At 45.2% G+C, this 18,222-nt stretch overlaps 2 protein-coding genes across 3 annotated transcripts; both read left to right on the top strand.

Annotated features, from left to right (window-relative positions):
- The first annotated feature begins 902 nt into the window (after positions 1-902).
- LOC123092392 (pentatricopeptide repeat-containing protein At5g50990) lies at positions 903-14,877 on the top strand. Its single transcript, XM_044514164.1, has 6 exons — positions 903-1,216; positions 2,245-4,003; positions 4,825-4,891; positions 5,122-5,399; positions 5,982-6,187; positions 14,431-14,877. Exons 2-6 carry the CDS (start codon positions 2,340-2,342, stop codon positions 14,637-14,639), a joined length of 2,424 nt encoding a protein of 807 aa, XP_044370099.1. The 5' UTR covers positions 903-1,216; positions 2,245-2,339; the 3' UTR covers positions 14,640-14,877.
- An 89-nt stretch (positions 14,878-14,966) lies between these two features.
- LOC123092391 (putative zinc finger CCCH domain-containing protein 21) lies at positions 14,967-17,736 on the top strand. 2 transcript variants are annotated; one of them, XM_044514162.1, is made up of 2 exons: positions 14,967-15,989; positions 16,898-17,736. In XM_044514162.1, exons 1-2 carry the CDS (start codon positions 15,231-15,233, stop codon positions 17,177-17,179), a joined length of 1,041 nt encoding a protein of 346 aa, XP_044370097.1. In that variant the 5' UTR covers positions 14,967-15,230; the 3' UTR covers positions 17,180-17,736. The 2 variants fall into 2 exon arrangements, with proteins under 2 accessions (XP_044370097.1, XP_044370096.1); XM_044514161.1 differs by having other exon boundaries at positions 16,895-17,736.
- Positions 17,737-18,222: the final 486 nt, after the last annotated feature.

Below are 18,222 nucleotides of genomic sequence, written 5' to 3'. Positions count from 1 at the left end.
GCATGAAATCCTCAAAGATAAGCAGTCATTACCGAATTCCCATGGACCATTCTGCATAGCCATCCTCTTTCCTGACTCCTGATAGAATGTAAACAGAAAGATGTTTTCGCCAACCTCCTTGCAGTACAAACCTTTCATAGGACACCTGATCCTTCCAAGTGTCTCCACCATCGCTTCAACATACACTGGTTTCTCTGAGAGTAGCTTCGCTAAGGCCCGCGGTTCCACCATCCCCACTTTTCCTGAACCCGCCCATCCGATCTTAATCCCCTTCTTCTCCTTATCCGTCAGGTTAAGGCTCTTCATTAGACTATGTACTTTCTCCATCTCCTCTATAACAAACACATTGATCTGGAGGATCACAAACACACAAACAAGAACCAATATAGGGAAAAACAACTGTCTTACGATCACACGTCGGAGATTGCGCATAGGCTTTTGGTGGTAAGAATAGAACGATGGCACGTGGAAACTGGATATAGTACAAGGAAAAGATGTGGTGGCTGAAAGGAAAGATTGCCGACGAAAATCCGGGCATCAGTTCACGGCGGCGGTAGGAAAACCGTAGGTCGCCACGGGAGTCGCCTAAACCAGAACACGAACCGTCACCCTCGGGGCGGACTCAGCTTGTGTGTCTTGCTGATCTCCCCGCTGATGTAATTGGTGCTGTGGCCGGCAATATTGCCATGACCGCTAGTTAATGGAGTGCAAGGTGTTCCACATATAAAAAAAAAGAGCACTGCTTATGGGCTAAGAGCAAGGACAGTCAGGTACGTAGGCTTCGCTTCGAATTCAAAATTCAAGTGGGTGGTGCCAGGCCAGGCCCGTTTAGGCGCGTGCCGGGCCCAGGCCGGCCCGTTGGCCACATATGCTCCCAGCCCACGCCGGAGAGGAGTGGCCATTTGCCGGAGCGCCACTCTCCCCACGTTCCCACGCTTGAGGTGCGGTTGATCCGCCAACACCGGGCGCCCCCTCCGTCCCGTCCTCCGGTTGTCCCGAAGCCCCCACTCTCTCCCGCCACCTCCGCCGCTCCCCCCATCCACGCCGCCCACGCCTCTCCCGCCCACACGCTGACAAGCCTTCGCATCTCCGCAAGGCATATACCTTCCGTGCTCGCTCGCTCGCTTGCTTTCCCTTCCTTCTTGTTCCCAATTTCGCCAGCCGCGACGCTCTTTAGCCATTCCATTGGATCTCGGTCAGCCGGCCGGATGCTCAGGTACCTCCTTTTTGTTTTCCGTGCTCATTGATTCGCTGTTTTCCTTCATTTCCTGGCGAGGCATTTCGTCGAGCAGGGCGGCTGCGTTGCCGTGGGTGGCGTTGAGCCTTGTTGAAACACTTTGCTTCAGTTTTTAGGCGTTTCCGTTGCCGTGTTGATGCACTATGGTCATCTTATACTGTTTGGGGGGGGGGGGGGGGGGCGGGTTTGTTCGTCTTGAGTAGATGAATTATCAGGTTTGTTTTCCTAGTTTTGAAGGCCCATGGAAGGAAGTGTCGTGGTGGACGAATTTGTGGTCGCCACGCTTACCCGTAGTGAAATTTCTAGTACATGTTGTTATCCAGTAGTTAGTACTTTTGGTATGAATGTATATCCTCTCACATGATTATTTATTCTTAGACAGCTACCTGGCATCTGTTATTTAGAACGGGACAATATTTCCATTTGCAAGGTCGTACAGGAAAACTAAAAATCCACAACATTTTTTTCTCGAAAAGGGGATAGCCCCGGCCTCTGCATCATAGTGATGCACAATGAGGTTATCAATATCCATAGCAATGCCGATAGACCTTAATATGTTCTGTACTGGTTCTTGGATTTCCTTTAGTTTGTTTGGCAATGTTGTTGTCATAGAGCCGCAAGCTGCACGCCAATGTAGGAAGGACTTCAGGCTCAAGGCCTAAATCATTTCCGTTATCAAGCATTGTTGTTGGCTGTTGGGATTATCTTAAATCATCCTGTATAATGAGAGCTTGATTAATGTTTTACATACATGGTAGTATCATGTAGAGATTTGCTAGTAGATGTATTTTGTAATGAAGCACATTTGGCCATACCTGTGCAAAGGTGCAATATATTTAGCATACTTTCTATGCGCTAGCGCTAGCATTGGTAAATTCATGCACAAGAAGTAAAGAATCAGTGATGATCTTAATTTTTCATTTCCGTAGCTATAAGCATTCGTTTTGGATAATTTTCTTAGTTAACATTATGTCTACATCAGGCTGCTGAATATTTTATATTGATAGGCTGCTAGCTGCCCGGTGTTAATGAACTGCAAGCTTCAGAAAATATAAATTTGTGCCTGCATTCTAGGAAATCACTTCAGCAGCCCATTTGCACTATGTCCTACACAAGCTGTTTGAAGAAACATCCCCTGAGACTAATCTTTCCATATGCCAATTCCATCCTCCGAGCGTCTTTGGAAAAAGGCTCCCCACAAAAGTCACTGATGGACTATAGCACCATGCTCCATTTTACCACATTTTGCCCTGATTACAGAACATATGTTCTCCTCCTCAGAGCTTGTTCAAAATGTTCAGACATCTATGCTGCCATGCAAATTCATTCACATCTCACTAAAGCTGGGTTGTTATGTAATCAAGATATAATACCTCCACTTTTGAGGTTGTATATCGATCATGGTCGCATGATGGAAGCATGTGAACTGTATTGGCCAATGCTTGAGTGGAGTACCGATCCTTTCCATGGTAATTTGATGCTTATGGGATTCTTGAAGGGAGGACAGCTAGACAAGGCATATCAGATTTTCAAGAGGATGCCTGTCAAGGACCTGGTCTCGTGGAATTCAATGATTGCAGGTGCAGCAAGGAGCTCCCACCTGAAAGATGCAATGAATCTTTTCAGCAGGTTGGTCAATTCAGGCCTTGTGCCTGACGGTTTTTCATTCTCTTCAGTCCTGTCTGCTTGTGCTCGAGCTGGTGCCCGATGGTATGGTATGTGGGTTCATCAACTGATGGATGAGCTGGGGGTGGAGAAGAATCATCTTTTAATCTCAGCACTGGTTGATATGTATGCTAAATGTGGAAGGATTGATGTGTCAGTTGAGATATTCAACAACGTTAAGAGAAAACACCTGTCCACATGGAACACGATGATTAGTAGCCTGGCAGGGCATGGTCTTGGATCTGATGTGGTGATGCTGTTCCACAGGATGGAACTTTCAGGTGTGGTTCCTGATGGGGTTACATTTGTTGCACTATTGACAGCATGTAGCCATTGTGGTATGGTTGAAGAGGCTCGTCAGTACTTTGAAACGATGTCTACAAAGTATTTAATCACTCCAAAGGTTGAACACTACGGTGCAATGGTGGATACACTGTCTCGAGCTGGGCTGCTGGATGAAGCATACAACTTGGTGAGGTCAATGGCCGTGAAGCCTGATGCTGTGATATGGAGGGCATTACTTAGTGCTTGTCGTAGGTACCATCAAACCAAATTAGGTGATGTCACTATTGAACAGATAACATGTCAGGGCAGCGGTGATTATACGCTTCTTTCAAATATCTACTCATCAATAAACAGGTGGGGTGATTCAGAGGAAGTATGGAAAGAGATGAAGAAAAAGAAGGTACGTAAGATCAAGGGCTTGAGTTGGGTTGAATTAGGGGGGAGCACCCATGAATTCAAAGCTGGTGATCGATCTCATCCTGATTCTGATGATATCTACCGAGTGCTGCATCGCTTATTTAAAAAAGCGAAGGCTGAAGGTTATACCCCATCCACTGAATTAGTAACAAAAGATGTATCACAGGAGGAAAGAGAAGAAAACCTCAGCTTCCACAGTGAGAAGCTTGCAGTGGCTTATAGTGTTCTTAAGACTGGTCCAGGGACAGAAATATTGGTGTCAAAGAATCTGCAGGCATGCGGTGACTGCCATGAATGGATGAAGATAATTTCAAAGGCACTTTGTCGTGTTATAATTATGAGGGATAGAGTTCGATTTCACCGCTTTGAAAGCGGGTGGTGCTCCTGTAAAGATTACTGGTGAGCACTTGATGAAGCAACACAGAAATGATCTGTACAGTGTCCTATCAGGAGTTTGGAGAAGCCATAAGTGGACTAAATAATATTGTTATGTTCCGCTTGGATGCATGGAGCTTAGGTGGTGCACAGCTCTGAGCCAAGGACAAACATGAGCTCTGTAAAATATTTTGTTATCAGTTTAGCTTTTAGATAAGCGTATGCAGACACAAAAATGTATTGTGTACACTTTTAGCTGGTCCACAAGATTTTCTCTATTGAGTGACAACAACAACAAACAACAACAAAGCCTGAAGGATATTGGGGTATCACCAAAGAGCTAGCTATGGACAGGGGTGCGTGGAAGCTTGCTATCCATGCGCCAGAGCCATGAGTTGGTCGTGAGATCTTATGGGTTTCACCTCTAGCCTACCCCAACTTGTTTGGGTCTAAAGGCTTTGTTGTTGTCCTCTATTGAGTGACACACTTCAATTAATCCTACAGTGTTATAACTGCGATTTGTGTGATCTAGATCAACAGATTATCTGCTAAATTTGTGCTTTCTCTAAATATTCTGTTTTTTATGTTTTTTAATGTCTTAAGAAAATTGTTACCGTAGTACTGTCTGGTCTGCTATCTTGTTTTTGGATGCTTATTTGTGCTGACATTACACGTGGTGAGATATATGCAATGACTTCACCGTTGTTAGTTTAGTTACATTCTTGATCTCCAGTAGTTTTAAGTTTGACAAATGCCAACTAATAATGATTGTTTGTTCATCATTTCAGGATTAATAGAGGTGGCGTTGAATATTCTGTTATCTAAACTTTGTACCAAATAAATAGGTCCAACAAGACCTTTGATGCCCTTTTCTACTCCATTTTACAATGTCCTTATATTCTATTTGCTGTGGTAACTTCCACCAACTAAGGAACTCAATAGGACACATTTGTAGTATCAGATTTCTCAAGTATCACAGCAGAATAAGCTCTGAAAATGTACTTCAGAACAGAAGACATAAAACTAGACCTTTTAGTGCAACAGTACTAGTGAGAAATGCAAGAAAAGGAAGTAAGCAATCCATCAGCAATGACCGCCATCTACACGGTGGATCAGTTGAATCATCAATTGAAGTGTTCAAGCAATCTGATCTGCTGCACCTGAAATCACTCCAGTGCTACGATATTCAGGAAAAGGTTTCTGGAGGCAAGACCGACTGCCCTGCAACTATCCTTGTCTTTGATATTGAAACTACTGGCTTCTCACGCCGTGGTGATAGAATTATTGAGTTTGCTGTACGTGATCTTATGGGTGGAAAGAATAGCACTTTTCAGACCCTTATAAATCCTGAGAGAGAGGTAAAAAACGCAGCTGTTCATGGTATCAGCACCAAGATGGTTTGCAGTTCTGATATCCCAAGGTATTGTTTTTCACAATCCTTCAGCAACAACAGATATTTTTCCTTTTTTATTACCTTCTTATTCATGGAACCCATCATCTTGTAAGAGTTTAATGGAGAAATAAAGATCCATGAGAGAATACTAGAAAATTAAATGCAGAGCACAAGTTATATTTCTCCTTCAGCTAAGAGTTTTTCTCTCCTTGCAATCATTATTCATTTATCTGCCATTTAAAAAAAAATTGTGATGCTTTTATGCAAAAAGAAGGTTCTCTGAGGTTTTCCACTCCTACATGTTGTGGTCAATTTGAGGAAAGCCACAAAAAACATGAGAGCATGAGATTGCTGCAGTACATTCTGAAAATATAGTTCTGCAAGGACAGAAATATGAACTGGGATCAAACAGCCGTTTGTTACTTGTGGTGTGCAACCCATGCCTCTTTTATAATGATCTTCCATTCCTGCAGCGTGCAAGGATTTTGAAATTTGGTTACCGTTCATTTATTTATCTTTTAGCGAGGACACCCTTTATTTTTTTCTTGGTGCATTCCTACTTGAATTCTTTGTTTTTCGTAATTAGAGTTTTCATCTCTGGCTATGCAGATTTGGGGAGTTTATCCCCATTCTACTACAATACGTTTGGAGTCGTCAAGTTGCTGGTAAACCAGTTATGTGGGTTGCTCATAACGGGAAAACCTTTGATGTGCCCTTTCTCATCTTTGAGTTCCAACGTTGCAAACAAGAGATGCCTGCTGACTGGCTGTTTGTGGACACACTTCCTATTGCAAGACAGTTAGTTGATTCCGATGGTATGTTCTCTCGCCGAGTGTTCTGTTTACTTGCATAAACATAATATTCAAGATTGTTTTCAGTGCTAGAAAAAGGCGTAGTTTACTCTAGTGATAACAGCTAACTAGGACATAACATAGTCTTCGTGTTACAGATGCCACTCCTGTATTGACATGATCTAGTATTCATGTGTTATGGTGCTGCTAGAAGGAGGAGTCGAGAGGGCTGGCCGGGGGCCTTTTTGCCCACGGCCGGGCAAGAGGGAAGGGTTTTCCTTCTTAATTCTTGCTTCATTAGATTGATACATCTCCTCTCTTTATATAGAGAGGTTTACTTGACTCCCAAGCAAGGCTTTCTTGACCCCTAAGCAAGCGACCCTTATCTCTAATTAACCCTGAGACTAATGGGCCCATTAGGCCCATTACGTACTCCGGGCAAGAGGGAAGGGATTTCCTTCTTAATTCTTGCTTCATTAGATTGATACATCTCCTCTCTTTATATAGAGAGGTTTACTTGACTCCCAAGCAAGGCTTTCTTGACCCCTAAGCAAGCGACCCTTATCTCTAATTAACCCTAAGACTAATGGGCCCATTAGGCCCATTACGTACTCTAACATCATGCTATTTTATGTATATTTATATTTCTGAGGCAGAAACGGGGCTAGGTTAACAACATTAGGCTGCGCCAGTAACCTCCACAGTTTTTGTGTACTAGTCATCAACCTGTGAGCCGATACAGGCTAGTAATTTGAATGGCAAAGGTAATGTGTTCTAGTAACGTTTAGAAACATGAATTCGAAGTACACATGCAAATTAGGATTTTTTTTTCATTTTTGTCAGATTGTTATTTAAAAATTAGAACATATAAAATAATTGCTTTTTGACCATGAGGTCACGGGTCCGAGTCTTGGAAACAACCTCTTGCAGAAATGCAGGGCAAGACTGCGTACAAAAGACCCAAAGTGGTCGGACCCTGCGCAAGTGGGAGCTACGTGCACCGGGCTGCCCTTTCTGTTTTTTTATAAAATAATTGCTTAGTAGTTCATGGACAAATAAGGAGTTATATTCCTCCAACTGATTCACAATTAAACATTTTGCTTGTGCATGATTTTCCTACTAGTATAACAGAAAGTGCAAGCAAAGTCTACCTATAATATACGATGCTCCAATTGTTGGACTACAAAAGTTACATTTAACACAGAAAAAAAAGGCAATTAAGGTTATTGCATCGAAGCTGCCATCCGCAGAAGCAAAGTTCATCATCAACTTAATCCCTGAGATGTTGAGTAATAAAAATGTTCATGTCAAACAGGAATACTGAATTCAAAACATATCATGTCGGATATAATCATACAATAATTTTAAGTATATTCTCTGTTAATAGAGTTATCAAACAGGGATTTTTTATAATTCCCCTCATTATTCATGTACTCATGCGTACATGTGCATATGTGACTAAGACTAAGAAAATATGGTAAAATGGTAATTGGTTTCTTAACTTCTGAAAAATCTTCCTCGCATCTTGGGCAAATGAACAAAACAACAACAACAACAACAAAGCCTTTAGTCCCAAACCAGTTGGCGTAGGCTAGAGGTGAAACCCATAAAATCTCGCAACCAATTCATGGTCCTGGTACATGGATAGCAAGCTTGCACACACCCCTGTCCATTGCTAGTTCTTTGGTGATACTCCAGTCCTTCATATCTCTCTTCGCGGGCTCCTCCCATGTCAAGTTAGGTCTACCCCGACCCCTCTTGACATTCTTAGCACGCTTTAGCTGTCCGCTATACACTGGAGCTACTGGAGGCCTGCACTGAATATGCCCAAACCATCTCAGACGATGTTGGATAAGCTTGTCTTCAATCGGTGCTACCCCAACTCTATCTCGTATATCATCATTCCGGATCCGGTCCTTGTGTGGTCACACATCCATCTCAACATGCGCATTTCCGCCACACCTAATTGTTGAACATGTTGCCTTTTAGTCGGCTAACACTCAGCGCCATACAATATTGCAGGTCGAATCGCTGTCCTATAGAGCCCGCCTTTTAGCTTTTGTGGCGCTCTCTTGTCACATAGAACGCCAAAAGCTTGGCGGCACTTCATGTAGCGCCCAAGATGCGATTCTATCCCAATCACGTGATGAACTCACGATTGGGGCACACCCGCATTTCGAGCGCATAGCAACGTTCTTCTTTTTCATTTGATTTCATCTGTAGTCGGATCCTGCTCTTCTGTATGATGATTGCTATGTATTGATGTACCGTTGTATTCATGTTGTAGCTTGTGGCGACTGTAAGCCTTTATCTTGTATTCTCATCTATTCAGTACATGGTATGTTGTAATGATGCCCACCTTGCTATGCGCTTGAAATGCGGTTGTGCCCCAATCATGAGCTCATCACGTGATTGGGATAGAATCGCATCTTGGGCGCTACACTTCATCCATCTGGCTTTGATTCGATGGTTCACATCTTCATCGATATCCCCATCCTTCTGCAGCATTGACCCCAAATATCGAAAGGTGTCCTTTTGAGGTACCACCCGCCCATCAAGGCTAACCTCTTCCTCCTCGTGCCTAGTAGTACTGAAACTGCACCTCATGGTACTCAATTTTAGTTCTACTAAGTCTAAAACTTTTCGATTCCAAGGTTTGTCTCCATAGCTCTAACTCCCCATCCGACTATCATCGACTAGCACCACATCATCCGCAAAGAGCATACACCATGGGATATCTTCTTGTATATCCCTTGTGACCTCATCCATCACCAAAGCAAAAAGGTAAGGGCTCAAAGCTGACACCTGGTGCAGTCCTATTTTAATTGGAAAATCATCAGTGCCGCCATCACTTTCTCGAACACTTTTCACAACATTATCGTACATGTCCTTGATGTGGGTAATGTACTTTGCTTTGACTTTGTGTTTCTCCAAGGCCCACACATGACATTCCGCGGTATCTTATCATAGACCTTCTCCAATTCAATGGATGTCATATGCAGGTCCTTATTTTGCTCCCTGTATCTCTCCATATGCAGTTACCAAGAAGATGGCTTCCATGGTTGACCTCCTAGGCATGAAACCAAAATGATTTTTGATCACGCTTGTCATTTTTCTAAACCGGTGCTCAATGACTCCGTTCCATGGATTCATTGTATGACTCATTAGCTGAATTTCATGATTATTAGTACAACTTTGAACATCCCCCTTGTTCTTGAATATTGGTACTAATATACTACATCTCCATTCTTCTGACATCTTGTTTGCCCGAAAAATGAGGTTGAAAAGCTTAGTTAGCCATACTACCGCTATGTTTCCGAGGCCTCTCCACACCTCAATGGGGATACAATCAGGGCCCATCGCCTTGGCTCCTTTCATCCTTTTTAAAGTCTCCTCCAGTTTAATGGTAGAGCTCACATTCTCCCCATTGAACAGCTTGTTGAAGTACTCCCGCCATCTATGCTTAATCTCCTCGTCCTTCACCAGGAGCTGGTCTGCTCTGTCCTTGATGCATTTGACTTGGTCGACATCCCTCTTCTTCCTCTCTTGGATCTTGGCCATCTTATAGATCTCCCTTTCGCCTTCCTTCGTGTCTAACCACTGGTAGAGGTCTTCATATGCCCGACCCCTTGTTTCACTCATAGCTCGTTTTGTGGCCTTCTATGCCATCTTGTACTTCTCTATGTTGTTTGCACTCCTACCCAGGTAAAGGCGTCTGAAACAATCTTTCTTCTCCTTAATAGCCTTCTGGACATCATCACTACACCACCAGGTATCTTTAGCTTCGCTTCTACTCCCATGGACACTCGAAACTCCTCTGAGGCCACCTTACAAATGCAAGTCGCCATCTTATCCACATATTGTCTGCATCACCTCCTTCCTCCCAAGGGCCCTCCTTAATGACCCTCTCCTTGAATGCCTGAGCTAAGCCCCCCCCCCCCCCCCCCCCCCGAGCTTCCACCACTTTGTTCTAGCGACTTTGGCACACTTATCCCGCTGGACATGAATCCGAAAGCAGAAGTCAGCCACCACGAGCTTATGCTGAGGGACAACACTCTCTAGGTATCACCTTACAATCCAGGCGCGCCCGCCTGTCTTCTCTTCTCGAGAGGATGAAAGCAATCTGGCTAGAGTGTTGACCACTACTAAAAGTCAGTAGATGTGATTCTCTCTTTCTAAAGAGGGTGTTAGCTACGATCAAGCAGTAGGCTAGAGCAAAGCTTAAGACATCTTCTCCTTGATTCTTGATGCCATAGCCAAAGCCCCCATGCACCCCTTCAAAACCTGTGTTAGATGTACCCACGTGGCAATTGAGGTATCCTCCTATGAAGAGCTTCTTGTCAATAGGTACACTCCTAACCATGTCCTCCAGGCCTTCGTAGCACCCCTCTTGGTGTTCTCATTGTGGTCCACTTTCGGGGCATACTCGTTGATAACATTGAGAATTAAGTCCCCAACAACCAGCTTGACCAGGATAACCCGGTCCTCACGTCTCCTTACGTCGACAACTCCATACTTGAGGCTATTGTTGATCAAGATGCCTTCTCCATTTCTGTTTGCAGTCGTCCCCGTGTACCATAGCTTGAAGCCGGTATTCTCCACCTCCTTTGCCTTCTGTCCCCTCCATTTGGTTTCTTGGACGCAAAGGATATCAACAACTCTCCTCACCGCTGTATCTACTAGCTCCCGAAGCATACCTGCCACCTGTCAGGGGCCATAAGGTCCAGCTATCTAAGTGGATCCTCCTAGGCTCGGCTAGCTTCCTTACCTTTCGCACTCGCCGAGTCAAATGCGAAGACCCTTGCTCATTTTCCACTACACCCAAGCGTTGATCTAGTGGGCCACTAAGGATGCGACAACCCGATCCTTGCTCACTTGCCACCGTATCCAGATCAAGATACGGCGCGGCACCATGGGTGTGACGGCCCGGCCCTTCCCCATTTGACGCCACACCCGGGTTCTGATGTGGCACGTCGCTGAGAGGGTTACGCCCCAACGAAAATCTTTTGGGTTTCATCTCCATAAGAGTGGCAGAGTTTTGACGTTGGCTCGCCAAGCCTATCACAACCCTCATTTACCCAGGTTTGGGACCGGCTATGTTGAGACAACATAGGCGGAGTTCAAATGAACAAAATAAACATTGGGAAAAATATTACTTAGTAACAAAAAGGATCAGAAAGGTTTGATTTCATGTACTTATACAAAGATGCAGACATCCCAGTTTAGTCGGCAGACAAAGTAAAGCAAAGTTTAGGAAGTTCTCAAAGTACATATCTAAACAGCAGCAAGAGAGTGTAAAAGAAAATCCTGTATTGACTGTTTATGTATTTACACACACACACACACACACACACACACACACACACACACACACACACACACACACACACACACACATATATATATATATATAGACACACACACACACACACACACACATATCCAGATCTCTGTTTTCGAGTCGCTCGACTAGTCGTCGACTAGTCTATGAGTCGCACTGGCAGGGTCAACTCAGCCTGGCGACTCGACTCATGGGATGAGTCGAGCGACTAGTCTCGACTAGTCAACGACTAGTCGTGTTTTCTGGGTCGAACGACTTGATTTTTTTGGGTCCCACCTGTCATTTTTTTTACTGTATCGAACCACCCCCCTTGGAAACCTAGATCGAACCTGTTCTCCTCCCCCTGACCCAACCCTCTCCTTGGCAGCCGCCGCCGCCCATGGTTGCTGGCTTGCTGCTCCTCCCCTGGTTGCTGCTGCCGGTCTGCTCCTCCCCTGGTTGCTGCTGTTGCTGGTCTGCTCCTCCCCTCCTCCCCTGGTTGCTGCTGGTGGTCTGCTCCTCCCCTCATCCCCTGGTTGCTGCTGCTGGTGGTCTGCTCCTCCTCTCCTCCCCTGGTTGTTGTTGCTGCTGCTGCTGGTGGTCTGCTCCTCCCCTGGTTGTGCATGAACAAGGGTGGCTGTGCATGATGAAGAGTTGAGGGCTGAATTGGAAGCACTCAAGAACAAGGCTGGTTTTATTGTACCTACTTTCTACTGCTTAACTCACGTCGACTCGTCGCATGTCGACTCATTGACCATGAGTCTAGTCACGACTAGTCTAGAGTCGCTCCCCCCGAGCGACTCGTCGACTCAAAAACCTTGATCCAGATGTGTAGTAACTAACAACAGTCCGTGGCTATGACAATGCAAAAGACAGTAAGGTAAAAAGGCAATGCCAATCCACCAAAAATAATCATAACACGAGCCTGTCCATGTAATATAACAATTAACTCTGGCACTATTACCAACCCTTACAAAAAAATCATTATTGCCAATCACCTTTTCTGGATATTCCTTGGATTGAAGCAGCAATGAAGTTATATTTCTAGAGCACTCAGGACTAAAAAAAATCAAGCAAACCACATATAATGTACTCCCTCCGTTCCTAAATATAAGTCTTTGGAGAGATTCCACTATGAACCACATACGGATGTATGTAGATGCATTTTAGAGTGTAGATTCACTCATTTTGCTCCGTATGTAGTCCATAGTAAAATTTCTACAAAGACTTATATTTAGGAACGGAGGAAGTAGATAGGAAAACATGTACTATAAATCTAAAGCTAATTGGCACCTGAAGAATTAATTGATCAACTGGAAGGTTGACATCACCGTATAGATATAAGATTGAAGTAGTAAGTGGTAACTTGCCGCCGGTTTGTTTAATTGTTGTGTTTTTCAAGGCTTGATTGCATGCCCCATCATTGCACATAATAATTACATAAAAATAAATGTTATCCTAGGCAGGCCTACTTAGCAATATATGCTATAACTTACTGAGCATATCAATGATTTCAAACAGAGACGATAATAAATCTTAAACCTACACTTCTTGCATATGCATCGACACCCTAAATCACCGAGGCCACCAGCTAGCCCTAGGCATGGGAGTGGTCACCAAGTGCTTGCCATTATCTCGCCCTTTTCAGATGAAAGCAACACAGGTATATATACTAACATCATACACCCCGTAGGGAAAAGGCAAGCGTGACTGTACTAGATAATAGTCAGATTATTGTAGAGTCCCAGCAGAAGGGGTCTTGCTAATGCTCCAGCAGATAGCTATGCCAACTTTGCGTGGCGGCGAGGGCGCAAACTTTAGTGGATGCTGCCACAGGAAGGCGCTCAGTCTGCAAGATGAGTGGCCTTGGGGAGGCAGAGGTAGGGCTGCAAACGAGTCGAGCTCGAGCGAGTTGGAGTTGGCTCAGCTCAACTCATATGAAAATTCGAGCGAGCTCAAACTGACTGAAGCTCATGACTGAGCTGTAGAACATGACTCGTGCTCAGCTTGTAACGATCTCGAGTCGATCTCGAGCTAGTTTCGAGCTAAATGAGATGGTAACAATTATAAATCTATGGATGAAAAACAAAAAAAAATTAAGGTGAATATGCTGGGAACCTTTGCCAAAAATATAGAATATTTAACACATAGTCGACCACGTGCCCTAATTAGGCCTAAATCTTCTCTGCACTTAATTAAGTTTCGATGTTCATTGGTAAATAAAATGGAGAAAAATTATGGACAACATATATGGCAATAAATTATCTTATTTTCATTTAATATATGTCATGATCATTTAACATAATGATATTCTGTCGAGCTATCAAGCTAAAATCGAGCGAGCCAACATTGGCTCAAGATCGGCTAATTTCTAGGTCGAGCTACATAAAGTGGTCAAACTCAGCTCGTTTCTTTTCGAGTCGATCTCGAGTCGAGTCGAAAAACGAGTCGATCTCGAGCGGCTCACGAGCCTTGAGCTTTTCTTGCAGCCCTAGGCAGAGGCTGCCTCCACACAGACATAACCCCAACAAATTGAAGGCCTGTTGGAGGCTGGGGTGGCTGCCGGATTGAATTCATCGCTGGTGACTGGAGATGTTTTTCTTGTCTTCTCGAGGGAGGCTGGGATACAGAGGAAGAGATGGACTGCGTCTGTTGGAGAGGGCGGATGGTGAGGGCGCCTCTGCTACTTCATCTGACGGCAAAACATGCATCATATGCAGATCAGACGGACAGAAATCTCTAGCTGCTAGGATTAATGTGGAGCCTCCAATTAGTAAATAAGTATATAAGATTGATCCTTGTTTCTTGTTTTTGCATATAACTGAAAAAAGAAAGTTAAGATTGATCCTTGTTTCTTGTTTTTGCATATAACTGAAAAATGAAAATTCATTTAACTGAAGCAAATCATGCGACTCAAAAGCTTAACCTCATTTCTCTTCCACCTCAGGGGAAAAAATCAGCTCCGCATCGATGAAGACACTGGTAGAGCGCTACAAGATCCCAGTCGATGGCAAAGCGCACCGTGCAATGCATGATGTGACCGCCCTGTGTTATGTACTCCAGAAGTTGACGTTCGAGTTGAAACTAACCGTTCCACAGCTCCTTGAGAAGTCGTTCCGGGTCTCTGATATCACGACGACACCCCCTAAAAAATGACTGCTAACACCCTCACCTGAACAATATCTAGAAACTCTGGATTATTTCATTGGCATTGTATTACAGAGCCTGTTATTTGCAGACCCTAGCTCTGATTTCTTGCCGTTTCAACAACAGAACAACAATACCTTCCTTATTGTTACATTGATATTTTGGCCAGTAGTTCAGTGCTCAATATTACTGATACTTGCTGGCCCTGTACACCATCTGAACCATTATATGCACGATGCTAAATTCAGAGCTGCGGCATAGATTCTGTGTGATGTCCAACGGTGACTGAATGCAGTGCTCTTTACTGTTTCTTCAGGAACGCTCTAAACGAAATGAAGCTACTCTACTTTTTAGCAGTAACTGGGAGAAAAGTCGGTTCTACCCCCTTGTTGAGTTGAGCATGCGCTGCACAAGGAAGGGAAATCTGGTCATTTTCACTTGATTCATTTCTACGCAGCACTGTTTCTACGGCCTTATACTTGTTAACTTAGTGCAGGAGCTGGTCGCGTCAGATAAACAAGAGAAAAGTCGTTCCTGCCCTTGGTCTTAGTGAGATGAACGGCGGCTCTATATAAGGCAGGGCAATCAAGTCACTTCAACATGTCTCTCAAGCAGCAACTGCTTCCCTCCAATTTCCTTCCGAACCCGACAGGCGACAGGCGACACGAAGGTAACCGCCCCCGAGCTCCTCATCGTCTCGCTCTCTGCTACCCTGTTCGCAGCTCGGGCTCTCCAGTGGAGGCCATGGAGGGGGAGCTCGGGTACCTGTCGCCTGCGGGTTCGTCCTGCGTCTCCACCGAGCGCTTCGGCTGGTCGCCGCGGGAGAAGCTGCTCGACTCCACTCCCTCGTCGCGCGTATCCGACGGCCGCGGCAAGGGAGGCCTGCTCCGTTCGCCCACATGGGGGCCATCACCGACGGAGACGCAGCTCCACTCGCCCTCATCGTGCGTCTCCGACGACCGCTACATCTCGCCGCTTCGCATGTCGGCGGAGCAAGCGAGCGAGGTGCACGAGGCGGAGAGGCTCCTCCGCGCGATCGCCGACCGCTACGACGACTGCTTCCTGCGCCTGCGCGACGCCACGGCCGAGGTCGCTGACCTCCGCCTCGAGCGCCTCCGCCTCAGAGCGGAGAGCATGCACCTGTCTCTCCTCCTCGAGGAGCTCGAGGCCGATCAGGGGAAGCGGGCGATCGCGCCGGCTCCGACACCACCGCCGAAGCCGACTGAGGAGGTAGCAGCACGCGGGGGCGCGCCGAAGAGCATCTCCATCCGTTCCAAGTGCTACCTCTCGCAGGCGAAGCAGCCGCGGGGCGAGGCAGAGGCGCAGCGCCTCCGTGTTCGTCCGCCTCCTGCGATCGAGGTAAGCCCGCAAATCCTACTGCTTACGAATTCACTGCTTTATTCCGCCGTGAATCGCTTTGTTTATCTGCTCGGAACTCGAAAATCTGCGCTGAATTCCTCCAACACAGCTCAATAGTTCCAGTTCCTGCAAAATTCGTAGTAATCGTGGAGCAAATTTGTTTGTGATGCAATTAGATGGTGAAATCTACTAAACCTGCGATATTAGACGAGCTCTGGTAATACGATGCTCTATTTGTAATTTGACGATAGCATCAAGCAACGGAGTATGTTGAATTAGCTAATTTTGTACTCAGATTCGTCATACTCTGCTTTCGGGTTCCACTACAGAGGCAGAGCCGCTTGATGCAGTGAGTCGAAGTCGCTTAATCGAGGAGAAATTAGGCTTGTGACGCAATTATATGGTTAGCAGGAAAGTTTAAACCTGAAAAATCAGACGAAACTCTGGCAATATGACGTTCTATAAACGATTTGGCAATTGCATTCAGTATCAGGTTGTGTTTATAATTAGCAAATTTTGTAGTACTTGACAGTTGTAGCTTTGAACCTACATAGTGTTGGCAGTTGCTTGATGAAGTAAGCCAAACTTACAACTCGATATTTTTAATTTATGCTGCAACTTGATTAGGAATTTCCTATGTTAAGTTGGAACCACACAAATTCTTATCACGTCATGGCTTTGGGATTCAATTGCAGGAAGAAACTGTATTGAACTTGCTTAATTTTTCTTCAGAAATAGTATTGCATCGGCTATTTGTTGGCAATTTCATGTTACAAAGTCGTCATTAAGCGAAGAGATAGGGTATTGATTTGGCTAACTCACGAAACTAAACACTCAATTCGAGAAATTTCATTGGGAATTCATATCCGTATGATTGATTTTGTAATGGGGAATGGTGATTGCAGCAGGCAGGGGAGGACGAGGCGAAGGGGGATGGAGAAGTGGTCGAGCTGGAGGCGTACAGGCAGGGCACCCAGAAGACGGAGCTGTGCAACAAGTGGGAGGGCGGCGCCTGCTCCTACGGCGGCCGGTGCCGGTTCGCGCACGGCCTGCAGGAGATGCGCCCCGTCATCCGCCACCCGCGCTACAAGACCCTCCCCTGCCAGATGTTCGCTGCCGCCTCTGGCTGCCCCTACGGCCACCGCTGCCACTTCCGTCACTCGCCAGCGCCCACCGCCCAGTCCTACTAGTCCGCCGCCGCGGCCACCAACATCAACTGCTCGTCGTCTCCTACTGCCGTGTACTGGCTTCCTCTCCTCCGACCTGCCTTCCTCCCCTCATTGCCTGCGCGCATGTCTGATGCCTTCATCAGGGACTGCTTGCGTGTGTCATAGAATCAGTAGTAGCATTACGCATTGAGCTCATTTAATCAGTAGCTTAAAGTTTAAAAACAGTTATTAAAATCAGTAGTACTAGCTTTTTTAGAAGATCTAAAATCAGTAGCTTATAGTAAGATAAAGCGATCTGCTCGTTCAGGGCAGGAAAACAGTAGTGGCAGTGTCTTGCTGGTTCAGGGCAGGAAAACAGTAGTGGCAGTGTCTAGCCAGTGATGGGCCAAATGGGCCGTGCATGACTTGTGTGAGCGTTGGGGGAAAAAGCTACTGCAAGTGTATCATCGGTTCGTTGTTATCTTGTTGATCAGAACTAGCCCAGATAAGCTTTGTATATATGGTGGATGGATATTGGAGTAGGCCCAGCATGCCCAACATTTATATGCCGAAGTGTTCTTATGTTTCGAGAAAGCTATTTTCCGACCATTCTGATTTTTATTATAGATCCGAACGGTTCGGAGTCATCGGTTTTCGATCGTGCAGTCTCGCGCGAGCCTCCCATAATTCCGGTTTCGGGTGTCTCCTTAATTAACGCGATTTCAATTGCGGGGTTTATTAATTGACTCGGTTTTAGTCTCATGACTCTTAATTAGCACGATTTAATTCCCTCATATCTTAATTAGCATGATTAATGGGGTCCTAATTACGTGTACTGCCATTTAAAGCTAGCTTTTTCGTTTTAAGTAAAAAAACTGTGTGCATGGGACAGGAATCAATCTCTTCCCCTCATCATACGGTACATGCAAGATTAACCAACTCAGCTAGCAATTGGATGTGTATGATTCCAACTAATATTTTACTTGCATAGACATAAACTCTAGTTTGTTTTAATTTGGTCCTTTTTAATTGTACAAATTTCTTAAAGCCCAGACCTTCATCCTTTAGCATGGTAACACACGCAC

The sequence above is a fragment of the Triticum aestivum genome, chromosome 4B (genome assembly GCF_018294505.1).
Source record: "Triticum aestivum cultivar Chinese Spring chromosome 4B, IWGSC CS RefSeq v2.1, whole genome shotgun sequence".
NCBI classification, from domain to species: Eukaryota; Viridiplantae; Streptophyta; class Magnoliopsida; order Poales; family Poaceae; genus Triticum; species Triticum aestivum.
This window is presented reverse-complemented; position numbering and strand designations above follow the sequence as displayed.